Source organism: Hirundo rustica, chromosome 1, assembly GCF_015227805.2.
Source record: "Hirundo rustica isolate bHirRus1 chromosome 1, bHirRus1.pri.v3, whole genome shotgun sequence".
NCBI lineage: Eukaryota > Metazoa > Chordata > Aves > Passeriformes > Hirundinidae > Hirundo > Hirundo rustica.
The window spans coordinates 109,145,622-109,158,102 of NC_053450.1; the positions used below are offsets into that span (position 1 = coordinate 109,145,622).

Below are 12,481 nucleotides of genomic sequence, written 5' to 3' on the forward strand. Positions count from 1 at the left end.
GCCTCGGCAAAGAATAGCCTAGGGACCTTCTCGGGAGCATCCCCGGCCGAGCGGCCTGCCCCCCTTCCTTCCCGCCCCCGGGGCTCAGAGGAGCGGAGGGCGCTCCCCGAACCGCAGCCGGGGCCCCGGCGGGGAGAGAAGCTGGGGTACCCAAAAGGGGAGCGGCTGCGAGGAGCCGTCCCGAGGGCCGTCCGCCCCCTCCCCACCCTGCGGGCGGGCAGAGTCCTCCCCTCTCCTCCCTCCCTCCCTCTCTCTCTCCGTCCGTCCGTCCCTCCTCCTGCTGCTGCTGCTGCTGCTGCCCGCCTCCGCCCCCTCCCCCGCGGCCGGGCCGGGCCGGGCCGGGGCCCTTGACGTGTCCCGGCGCCGATTGGCCGCCGGCCGATAGGATCTCCGCGGCCCCGCGTTAAGGCGGGGGAGCGCGCGGCGCCGGGAGCAGAGCGCTCCCGGTATCCCGGTGCCGCCACCCCCGGCCGGTCCTCCCGCCCGCCCCGTCCGGGCAGCGCCGCACCGAGCCGCGTCCCCGCACAGTGGCCATGGAGTACACGCCGGCCCCCAAGCCGCAGCTCTCCTCCCGGGCCAACGCCTTCTCCATCGCCGCCCTCATGTCGAGCGGCAGCTCCAAGGACAAGGAGTCCCCCGAGAGCACCATCAAGCCTCTGGGTGAGTGGGGACGGGGGTGACCGCCGGTGTCCGCGGGGTGCGGAGCTCCCGTCCGTCCGTCTGTCCCTGTCCGCCCTGGCTCACCCTTCTCAGCGCTCCGGCAGCCGGGCCGGGCAGCGGCGCGTCGCCCCTGCCCGAAGAGTTCCCCTACAGAGGGGGAAGCAGCACCACCTAAGCTTGAAGTTTGGGCGCCTTCATCACCCATGGTCGCTTTTAGGCGAGGCTGTTTATAGTATAAAGATTTTCCTAAATTCCTCCAGTTTCAGTTATGCCTCTTATTCATCCAAATTCGCCACTTGTGGAATAATCCCACGCTTTAAGGCAGTTCAATTTCTCTTCTCTGACATGGAATTAATCTCTTAAATATTTATTGCAAATCCACCCTGGTTCTGAAGTCAATTTAGAGACTCTCTGCTGTAGGCTTACAAGGGGTAGTAAAACTTGTGCATAGAGATGAAAATCCTATCACTCCACAGTTCCTCGATGTAGGCTCATATAGGCTGCTTTGCTCTACATAGACCGGGAGGAGGTTTTTTTTTGTGAGAGCTTGTGATTTTCGGGTAAGCGATTTCTCTGGTATTCGGTTGCCTCGATTCAGAATCCTAAAAGCTTTTAAAACCATTAATATCTTCCCCTCCTCCTCCCCTCCAAGTTTCTGCGGTTTGTCATCCTTGCGTGTATCCAGGAGTTCGCAGAAAACTACAAAATATGTGTTAAGCTTTCGGGGCGCCAATGAAGAGGATTACACTCAATCTTAAAAGAATTTAGAAAAGGCAGCTCCTCAGTGTCTGCTGCACCTAATCAGCTGTCTCAAAAATTTCACATAGTCTAGGGATTCATTGTGAACTTCAGTTTTAAGTCTGGGAGCTAATGTAGGCCGGGAATGTTGCAGCATTCCCGGTCGGCATATTTACGTGGGTTTGTGTTAAACTTTGTAAGTGGAGTTGGTTTGGGTTTTTCAGGTTGTTTTGTTGTTGGTGGTTTTTGTTTGTTTGTTTTTTGTTTTGTTTTGCTTCTTTTTTTTTCTGAAAACCCTTATTCAACTTAACTTTTCAAAAAAATTTTAACCGCTTCCCTCATGTCGTTCAACTAAAAACCGAAGGGAAACGACTGCCTGGACTCGGTTTTTATTAACTGGAGCTTTAGGCAAAACCTTTCCCTGGAGGGGCAGGGCGCGTTCGTGCTCCTCCCGTTCTTCGGCGCCGGGCGGCGGATCCGTCGCCGCATGCCGGTACCGCATCGCGGGGCCGGGCAAAGCCTCCGCAGCTCTGCTCCCTCCTGGCCTCGCCTCCGGCGGAAGCTCCTAGCGGAGCTGCTGAAGCGCCCGAAGCCTCCCGGGGCCCGCGGGGGTGGGAGCCAGGCGCGGCGGGCGGCCAGCGTCGGCAGCAGCCGCTGCACCCGCGTGGGTTGCGCGGCCGCACGCAGCTCCCCCGGAGCCTGTTTCTCCAAAGGAGAGGGTTCAGTGTCGGCAAACCGGCTGGGAGAAAGGCAGACCCAGCCTTCCGGGAGGGTGAGCCCGTGCCCGCAGTTTAATGTGTATTTGGGGTTCGCTTCCCCGTGAAGGAAGCGCGGAGCCTGCGCGGCCGCTCTCGGGCTCCTTCTGCGTTGCGTTCTCTACCAGGGGAGCAAACCAGGAGCGGCCTCCCGTGCTCCCTCAGCATGACCCTGGCCCTCGGCAGTCTCTCGGCGCCCAACGCTCCCGTTTTAATGAGAATTAGTGACCTTTCCGTGGAACTCCTCGGTTAGCGGGCAGGGCTGGCTCTGCCCCGCCGTGCCCCGCGGAGCGGATCGCAGCCGGGCAGCGGCGAGGTCGGGGCCGTGCTGCTCCCGCCGCCCCCCGGGCGTCTCTCCCGGCGCGCCTCTGGGGAGTGGCGCCGCTCTGGGCTCTTTGCGAAGCTCGTCTCCGAAAATCACCACCGCTGCCCGCAAATGATGAGCGGACGCCTAACGAATCGGCTGGGTAGCTTGTCTCAGTGGTCGCGTTGTCCTGGCTGAATCCCCCCTCTCTCTCTCTCTTTCTCGCTCTCCTTCCCCAAACCCTGCAGAACAATTCGTTGAGAAATCCTCCTGCGCCCAGCCTCTGAGTGATTTATCCAGCCTGGATCCTCACGGGGATTTTAGCAGCAGCCCCTCTTCCCTGTGCACCGAGCCCCTCATCCCCACCACCCCCATCATCCCCAGCGAGGAGATGGCCAAAATCTCCTGCAGCCTGGAAACCAAAGAGCTCTGGGACAAGTTTCATGAACTGGGCACCGAGATGATCATCACCAAATCCGGGAGGTAAGGCTGGGCAGCCCTGAGGTTTTCCTCTGGGCATCTTTCGAAAAGCGGCTTTGGACAGGGGAAATAAAGGCAGAGTTACCGAAACCCCGCAGGTTTGGTTTTTTTTTTTTTTTTTTTGCACTGCTGGGTTAAGAGGAGGGTGAAGCCCCGTATTTGCCGCAGCCCCTCTGCGGGCCCGGCCCGGCGCTGCGCGGTGCGGCGCGGTGCGCGGGGCCCCGCTGGGGCAGAGGGAGAAGCGGCCGGGGCCGGCAGCGAGGTGCGCTTCTGCGGGCCCGGCTGAAATCCACCCGGGGCATCCTGGCTGCAGGGAAGAAATGTTGTCTCCATAATAATCAGGTTTGTGACTAAAATCCCGCGGTGATTTTCAGGCGCTGGGTTGGTACAGACCGAGGGAAACGCGGGGTCGTGGAAGAGAGATTCTGTCAGAGCTTGGTTAGGTTTGTTCTTTTCTCTCGGTTGCAAAAATGGGAGAAAGAATTCCAGGCTTTCTTTTTGCCTCAAACCATGCCGTTTCTCCAGTAAAGCTTACAGGGTTTGGGCAGTCAAATGCAGTCCGAAGGCGTCAAATGTCTTTTCGAGGTTTTTTAATCCCCCAAGTTACTTTTTGTTAATGTAGTTGCCTGAAGATTTTTTTTTCCCTCTCTCTCACTGGTGAGCTCTATTGGTATAAGTTTTTCTGAAAAAAAAAATAGGTATAAAACATGCAATTTAAAGTTCAACATTTTAAACAGTCAAAATTATTTCCTATATTATCTATATCCTGTAGACCTCATTTCTGGTTTACAGGATAACCTTACATTTTAAAATTGTGTTATGTCAAGAGTTTAGTACAGAAAAGAAATGTTTTAGTTTTGAAAATTCCATTAAAAATATTGTGAGCAGGCTTAAGAAAACGTTTATCTAAAATATGTGAGAATAACAACAGAAATAATTTCTGGAATATTTCCCTTACAGTAGTAGGGATCCCGTATAAAGAAAAAATAATTGAAAGAAAATTCAAGTTTCAAAATATCTATGTACCTTAGCTACAACTATTTGCTGAAATTGTGTAATTTTAACTAACAGGCAAATAGTATATTTCTCCTTTACTTTTTCATTTTTATCACATTTTTCTTTTTGCTTCCCAAATTTGAATTTTAAGCTGCTTTTTGTCTCCTTATCACAGAGACACAACATTTTACTCCCATCACGTGGAAGCAAAATCAGTAGATGCTTGAATTTTTTTCAGGGAATTTAAATATAGTTCTTACTTTCAGCAGCTTTTCAGATACTCTTTTATTTCTATTCTCTGTCCAAAACATTTATTTTGCCTTTTTTTTTCAGGAGAATGTTTCCTACGATCAGGGTTTCCTTCTCGGGAGTGGATCCAGAGGCCAAGTATATTGTGTTAATGGACATAGTTCCTGTGGACAATAAAAGATATAGATATGCCTACCACAGGTCTTCCTGGTTAGTGGCTGGAAAAGCTGACCCTCCACTCCCTGCAAGGTTTGTAGATTTTATTGCTGGTATTTTATTTCTCTTTAATTTTTTTTTTTTTTTTCATTTATTTTTTTTTTTTTTTTTTTTTTTTTTTTTTTCCCTTCAAGAATTATCTTGTATTAATCTTTCCATTCTGCTTGCAAACAGCGCTCTGAGATTTTGAGTCCATGTTCAACAAAGTTGGTTACAAAACTCTGATAACAACTTTTGTGTTACAGAATCTGGCCTCAAACCTCTGCTTGAGGTTTGATTTGTACTGAATATTCCAAGACATGCAGAATTTGGTTAAGAGATCTTTTATATATATTGTTTGGGGTTTAATGTTTTCATGAAGTTTGTCATGATTCAGATAAGAAAACTTAAAAAAACTAAAATTTATTTGTCTCTTGGATTTGCCCCCTCAGTATTTGACCTCATAATTTAAAGCAATCCAGGCACCACCAGCCAAGCCAAAGTAGAAATAAATTGCAGCTCATTGCTGTTTATGCTTGAAATTATATTATTTCTGTAACATACCCAGCATTTGCTAAGCAGAGGTTTTATTCTTGATTTTAATCATCTCTTGGGCAGCAGGAAAAGTACAGGTCAGTTCCTCGGCACAGTTACTTTTCCTTTCGTTAAGAAATCATGACATATTCTGAGACATCAGGAAAAGAACCCTCTGTAAAATAAATTCTATAAAATAAATTCCCATTTCTCTACAGAAACAAATGCTTTAGAAATTTAATTTCTAAAGTCATTCCATTAATGTGATTAATAACTGATTCCCTTAAACTTTGGGCAACCGAGGCTGCGGCGCTGGGCTGTGCAGCGGGAGGGCACTTCAGAGGAGACCCACACTTCATCGTATTCAGTCCAGCACTTCTGTACCTACTTCAGTCCCCAAGTCCAGTAAGGCTGCAGCACATGTCGAAAGGCTTTGCTGAGTCAGAGCTGGAGATATGGAAATAACGCGGATGCCTCTCTGGCTTCAAAGAAACTTTTGTGGAGGGCTCCACGGAGGAACACAGATCTGCTCCAGGTGGCTTAGCCCGGGGTTAAGAACTTGCTTATTACAGAGGCAGAAATTATAAGTGAAACACAAGGAATGGAAACAATTTTTTTTTTTTTTTTTTTGGTATGTGAGTATAGGCACCAAATTCTGCGCGATTTCCTTATATAAATAGTTGAACCGAAATCTTGGTGACTGGTGATCTCTGGAAGGCTGTTCAGGGAAGTAAACAAACAAAAAGCGCAAGCAGAGAAGCTGTGATTAAAGACAGCAACCTAGGAGTTATGTGTGCTTTGTTTTCATGGCCAAAAACTCCTTCTTGCAGTGTGGTTAACGTCTGAGGGCTTCATTTGACGTATTGTAATGGGCACTGATCAAAACCCAAAGAAAAAACACAGATCCGGCTCCAAAGGAGTCAGCATCAAAAGAAGAAATAACAGCAGAACAGAAATAGTTTTAAGGCAGGGTTTTCCCCTTCTTATTTTTCTGTTCACACCCCTTTTGGGATACCTTTAAATAGATTTCTCATTCACGCTCTCTCTGGCATAGACTTGCTCAACAAGGAAATACTAGAACATAAGACAAGAGAGCGGAATAATTAGCAATTGCCCTGCTACGTATTGGATAAAACCTTCTTGAAGTTTGATAGTTTTTTTTATTGCACTGTGGTAACTTTTGGGAGTCCTCGGCAGATCAGTGCCCCTATGTGCAAATGCGTATCTGTGCTGTTCCATTTTCAGGATGCTTTGCCCCCATATGTGAATGTACACCTTTCCTTCTTCATTTTCAGGATGCTTAGTTAAACAGACTGTTGATCAGAGCACAGGCAGAGATAGCTTTTCCTCTTTTTGGATGGTACTTACATATACATTCATGCACTTTGTCCTCCTTATACTTCTCGTTGTTGAGAAAAAGGATGTCAAGAGGTTCAGTGTGCCAGTGTTCGTATTACCAGTGCTTCTTCTAGAGTGTTAAGGCACCTTTCAGGTGGGAGGCCTCAGTCTTGCTTGAACAATTTAAAAGTAGTTCTCCTCCCATCTTGAAATGAGTTTGGTCCTGCTTCAGTAACAGAAACCCTTAACAAAGTTATGATGCCTTGTCCTCCAAACACAGGGTTTTAGTTCTCCCTGCTTGAGGAGTGTCAGTGAGAGGTGTGTGTGGGCACTGGCAGTAAGTTACTCCCCACACACATCACTGCCTGCATCTAGCCAGGCACAGGGACATCAGGGGAATAATTCTGGAGCTGCATTGTGCATGGGTGTAAGACATTGCAGGATTCAACCAGTTTGATCATTTCACTCCTTCCATTATAAAAATAACTTTCAACATTACAATAGTTTTGTAGCGGGGTTGGGGGGTTTTGGTGGGTTTTTTGGGGGTTTTTTTTTTGGTGGTGTTTTGTGGGTTTTTTTGTTTTGTTTTGTTTTTTTTTTTTTTTTTTTTTTTTTTTTTTTTTTTTCCCAAATTAATACGTATCCTGTAATTCTGTTTGAAAGATTAGCCCTTCAGGGAACTTTTTATTAAAACCAGTTTTATCCTTGTCTTCCTGCTGTCAGTGTTGAAGACAAGCTTATGTTGCAATGAATGAGTTTATGTTGCAACGATCACTTAAATAAAAATACTTTTCAGAAAGTATTTTGTAAATCTTCTAAAGTGGTATCTGGGGATAGAGTTCCTATGTGATATTTTGTGTTTGTCTTCCACATTGTTAAGGCTGTGTGAGACATCAGTGCAGTAAGTTTCAGCATGTACCTTTATTTGAACTTCCTTTTTTACCTCGTTTCTTCCACTCAAAAAAATTTGTCACTATATTTTTTAAACTGTATTTGTCTACAATAATTTGTTTAATGAACTTAGTGTTTACAGACTAACAGACAACTCTAGGCAGGAAACCTTTAAAAGGTATTATATTTTGAAAACTATTTGAGACACTTGGTTAAATAAAAGTAGCATGCAAGGGGATTGTAGGACCAGACCGTCCATCAAACTAAATAGAGGGAGTGCAGTGTTGCATTCCAAAATACACAAAAAAGAAGCAGTACCCAAACCTTGCGTATATCATGAAGCATTATATACACCGCAGAGCAAATTCACACCCAAATATGGCTCCTAAATCCTTTGTGAATCGAAGCAAGGAGCCCCTCACATCTGGCTGGCCTTAGGCAGCAGATCCCAGGCAAACTTCTGGGAGAGCCTCGTGTGCCGTGCTGGAATGTGCATGTTTATCTCGCTGCCCTGTTTGCTCGTGCGCATTCGTGGTTTTGCCAACCACTTCTGCTTCAGAAACCGCTATGTCGAGTGCTCAACCCTCTTCCCTGAGGTGTGCGAGCTTGGGCTGTGGGAGAGGTGTGGGAAATGGGTGTAGCTCACCAGGTTTGTAGCTCACCAGGACTGTAGCTCACAGTCCCCTGTGTTGCAGTGGGATTGTTGGGGTATAGCAAATGGGCATAGAAAAGTAAGGTCTATTACTGCTTTTCAGTATCTGACATTCTGGTCCCCATCCTTCAGTGACTTTCCTCTTAGCACGCTGCTTATGGGCACTTTGTATTTTTAAAGCAGTGCCAAGCATTAACCATCGATGGTGTAAAACAATCATGCTCAGCTTTTCAGCACAGGGAGGTCTTTACTCATTCCCTGCACATATTTGAAATACTTTGGCTTCTTGGTCCCAATTAGCCAAACCTTGCTGGGTCTGACACTCTGTGATCACAGTAAACATTATTAGCTACCCAGATATTCAAAATTAGGAGTCAGGCTCCCTCAAAAACAAACAAACAAACAAAAACCCAAACAAACAAAAAAGCCCCAAAATACAAAAACAAAACAGAAAAACACAAACAAACAAAACAAACACAAAAACCCTACCCACCCCCAAAAAAACCAAAAACCCCAAAAAACCAAAACCTAAGACTGGCTGAAAAGTTTCAGGGCATGTTTGGGACTCTTTTTGTTTTGCCCCCCCCTAATTCAGGGCTCTCAATATTGAAATTTTTACAGTCTTTTAGAGGAAGGCAAAGTTAGTTTTTGTGAGAGCTAATATTCTTTTGACATAACGTGATTCTAGGTCTAGGGATTTCAGATACATCATCATTTTTTATGAGCTTTGCAGTGCAACCAGCAGAGTCGATAGCAGTGAGGATGTCTGCATGCTAGGAATATTTTATTATTTTATTGTGACAGGAATCCTGGCTCAGCATCATCCCTCCCATGGACATAGCTAGAGCAGCCAAGCTGTGCTTTGGATCAATGTAAGGAAAACATCCTGCACACCTGAGGCGAGCTGTGCTGGTAAAACTTTAGTTTCACTGTGTCTTGGGGATTCTGCTGGCAAAAACAGAATATAGGATCAAATCTCCTTCCTCTTTGAGCAACTGGGCTGTTCTCCCCAGTGTCTTTAGTATGGGCATTCCTTGATTAGGGATCAGCGCGCTCTATTGGAGAGTTACGCCCCACAGTCTAGTGGTTTTTCCATTCTAAAACCGTAGCTCAACAACAAGGACAAATATTTATCTTCCTAACCTAGCAGCTCAGTGCTGCCCCACCCACCTAAGGGAAAGAAAGTCATTTGTGTGGCCAAAGACATCACCCAAAATGAGAGTCAGGCCTTCAGTGAGTGATAACCAATGCAGGCTGCAGCAAAACAGGGCTGGTTTGCACTAGCTGAAGGTCTAGTCAATTTGCCATCACAAAGGAACAGTTGAGTTAATAATTTTCAGCAATACATTATTCCTATAAAGTCATTGCTTTTAAATAGCATGTCATTTGTAATTAGTGTAGTCATAATGTATATATCATTGTATCTGCATGTCTTCGTGCTTCCTTTTCTTCTGCTTAATTTCCCAAGTGTAGGATTGTTAATAGCAGACCTGCAACTAATTTTTCATGTCAGACCACTGTGCTGGACTGCAGCCTTCAACCTCTTATAAACAGACGTCACTACAGCAAATGTGTGATCGAGTGCAGGTTAAAATCATTATCACGGCTTAATGTTATATATAAAGAAAAATGCATTTTTATCTGCATTCCCCCATTATCTCTGTAATGACACCATGCTTTTTCTCTTGGAGTTGTAGTCATTGTTATTTTAAGTGCTTGTTAGTACAGCTGTGGGGAAAGACATGATCAATTTTTCAGTTGGGAAAAGACACAACAGGGAATGTTAATGTCTCCATTTTAGATAACGGGATAAAATAATAGGTATGGTTAAGGATCAGTCTAGCACTCAGACACGAGATTCTCAATTATGTTCCAGTGAATTAAATAAGTCATCTGCTTTACTGTCCTTAATGAATAGCTTTATTTTGGGAATTCATTAATTTGGGGGACATGGTGTCATGTTCTAGCAGCAGATTTGTATTACCCTAAGCTCTCAGGAAGTCCATGCCCGTGAAACCACTGCATATCCCAAAAGCAAAATTATACGTGCACTTTAATTTCATACAGAGGTGATGCCCACACACAAGCCCAGAGGTGAGGATTTATTTTGAGCAGGCATTTTCCCTGTGTTTTTTTAGGTTGTATGTGCACCCTGACTCCCCGTTCACAGGAGAGCAACTGCTGAAGCAGATGGTGTCCTTTGAGAAAGTCAAACTCACCAACAACGAGCTGGATCAGCATGGCCACGTGAGTAGCTCTATGGGTGGGAAAGGGAAAAGAAATCACCAAGGAATTGCTTGCTTGCGCCACAGGGTTAAATGGGAGAGAGAGTGCCATGGGAAAAGGCTGCCATAGCCCCCACTTTACACTTCTTTTAGCCAGCCCTTCAAGCCCTTCATACCACAGTGGTGGAAGATGTGTGAAGGTTGCCTGTGTTTGGTTTAACACGTTTAAGGGTCCTTTTGAGTTCCTTTGCTGTTGAGGACAGGCAGCTTTCAAAGTCAGGATTTTCTGTAATATTTCATAAGGTAGAGCCTGGATCAATGGTTCAAATCATGCTCCCACTTCCATTAGAGGCAAAACATCCATCAGGAGCAAGTTCAGGGTGGAGCTGAGCATCAGAGCAAGGGATAGAAGGAAGGCAGATGTGCCTTTTGTCGTGCTTCTGCTTGCATTTTGCTGTGACTTGGCAGTATGCTCTGCCACGTGCCATGCCCAGCAAATCCACATGGTTTTATATGTGAGCTTGGAAGCTCCCTAGAGGTCACTTCAGGCAACTTGTTAGGGTTGGGTCTGTCAATAAGTGCTCTTTTACTTCCAGACTCATCGCAGCATGGGCTCAGAGTCAGAAGACACCTGACACCAAAGCACAGTCTAGAGAATTATAAAACATAAATGTGCCTCAATTGCCCTTGAAATAACTGTAAGCTAACTGCAAGTCAAGGTGCCACAGGGTGGGCTTGGGCCTCTGAAGGAGGCAGGTCCCAGCTCTGATTGGTGCCAGTTTGTTGTCACAAGTCTTGAGGCTGGGAGATGGTAAATAGGATTCAGAGCTACTTGCCCTGGGTTCCTGCTATGCACCATCGGTGGGGACAACTCCTTTAGTTATCTGACTGCCTAGTGGTAGGTGGTTAGAATAGGTATCATCTGTCCTGTCCTCTCCCTAAAAGTGCCTGTGAAGTGCAGGAACGACGAGGTAGTGCTTCCAAATTGCAAAGAAAGAGCTAAAATTGTTGCCTCTGGGATTGGTGATTCTCTCAGGGAAGGCAGAAGGAACAAGGTGATGGATTTGAAAGAATTGTTGTCTGAGAACAGGGCAGGTCAGTTCAGAACAATGAGCATAAAGGCAGTGTTAGTAAATGAGGTGTTGGGAAGAGAGGGATGATTTTGAATTCTAAAGCATGTATAGGGGTAACTAATTCATTCAGCTGAATAACTGCAGAATACAAATCCCTTCCCTGGTGTGGCATTTATTGCCTGGACAGTGGCCATTTGTCTCAGCTGTGTTCTGTTCAAATGTTTCTCATCCAAAAGAGAATTTTCACTCATTTCAAAAACTGAGAATTGAACCACAGCCATGATCACTTAAAATATATCCTGGAAATAACAGCATCAAAAATAGATGAAAACCCCAAACAAATCAACAAAAGAAAGCCCAGATAGATGCCTCTGTGTTGCTCTTGTGTAGAGATCCATCTGTGGGTATATTGTTCTTGAACCCAGTTCCCACTGCCGTTCCCTTCAGGACTAGTGGAGAATGGTTTTGCTTTTTTTCTCTCTTTTATTTCATAATCTGTAGAAGGGCAAAGCTGAAGATTTGTGGGCTCTATCACCGAGTGATGATAGAGCAGTATACGTGAGCACTTAAAAAGAAGCATTTTTCATCATAACAGGGGCCATGTGTGCCTCTAATAAAGGGCTTGCAGCAGTATATTGCAAGCTAGTTAGGAGAGCTGCAGTTCCCAGAAGCCCAGAGGAGTAGGAAGAAGAAGTAGGTCTGAGGAGCTGTCGGGAACAGTGACATGTGGCAGAGCAAGAAGATGTAATCGTCTCAAATGCAGGCAGCAGGAGAAAATGATCCGTAGTGTTTGAGATGCAGCCTTCCCATTAATTTCCGGAGAAGCAGAGATTGATCCCATTCTTTACACAAAGGCTCTGGACAGCCAATGACAATGGAAAGTTTTGTGTGTTCAGTTAAGGATAAGCCCTGAAGGCTTGATCCTGTGTTGAGATTTGAGTGACAGGTGTTACCCCTTCACAGAGCCCTCTCTTTTTAATATTTCGTGGGGGTTTATGTTCCAAATTAGGATGTCAGGTTTTATGTGCTGCCTTACCAAAGCTATGCAAATGCCATCATTGGGTGATCAGTAGAATTGAGGGAGAAATCAGTCCTCTGGAGCCTTTAAGGAGGGCTTACTGTGCTATGGTCCATGGCATCTCCAAACTCCTGTCTATGAAGAGAAGAGAAGAACTGAAACACCTCCTGAAATCTCTCCCTTCAGTTTGAAAGAACCAGTCTTCACTTTTTAATTATGTTTGATAAGGTGTGTTGGTTCCTGAGGAAGTTTGGATGACCCAAAAGACGCCTTTAAATACTAGTTACAGGTAGGGAAAATGGATCCAACCTGACTGCAGTTTGTTCTAGTTGCTTGCTTTCTTCACCATCCAGAAGACAGTTTTGGGTGCTAA

General features: G+C 45.8%; 1 protein-coding gene across 1 annotated transcript in view; it reads left to right on the forward strand.

Moving 5' to 3' along the window:
• The first annotated feature begins 485 nt into the window (after positions 1-485).
• The window catches only part of TBX20 (T-box transcription factor 20), a 38,078-nt gene continuing 26,082 nt past the window's right edge, over positions 486-12,481 (forward strand). The window contains exons 1-4 of the mRNA XM_040076040.2: positions 486-660; positions 2,706-2,940; positions 4,267-4,431; positions 9,931-10,039. Of these exons, the coding sequence (XP_039931974.1) occupies positions 534-660; positions 2,706-2,940; positions 4,267-4,431; positions 9,931-10,039 (636 nt within the window). The 5' untranslated portion in view covers positions 486-533. The remainder of the gene's footprint in view (positions 661-2,705; positions 2,941-4,266; positions 4,432-9,930; positions 10,040-12,481) is intronic.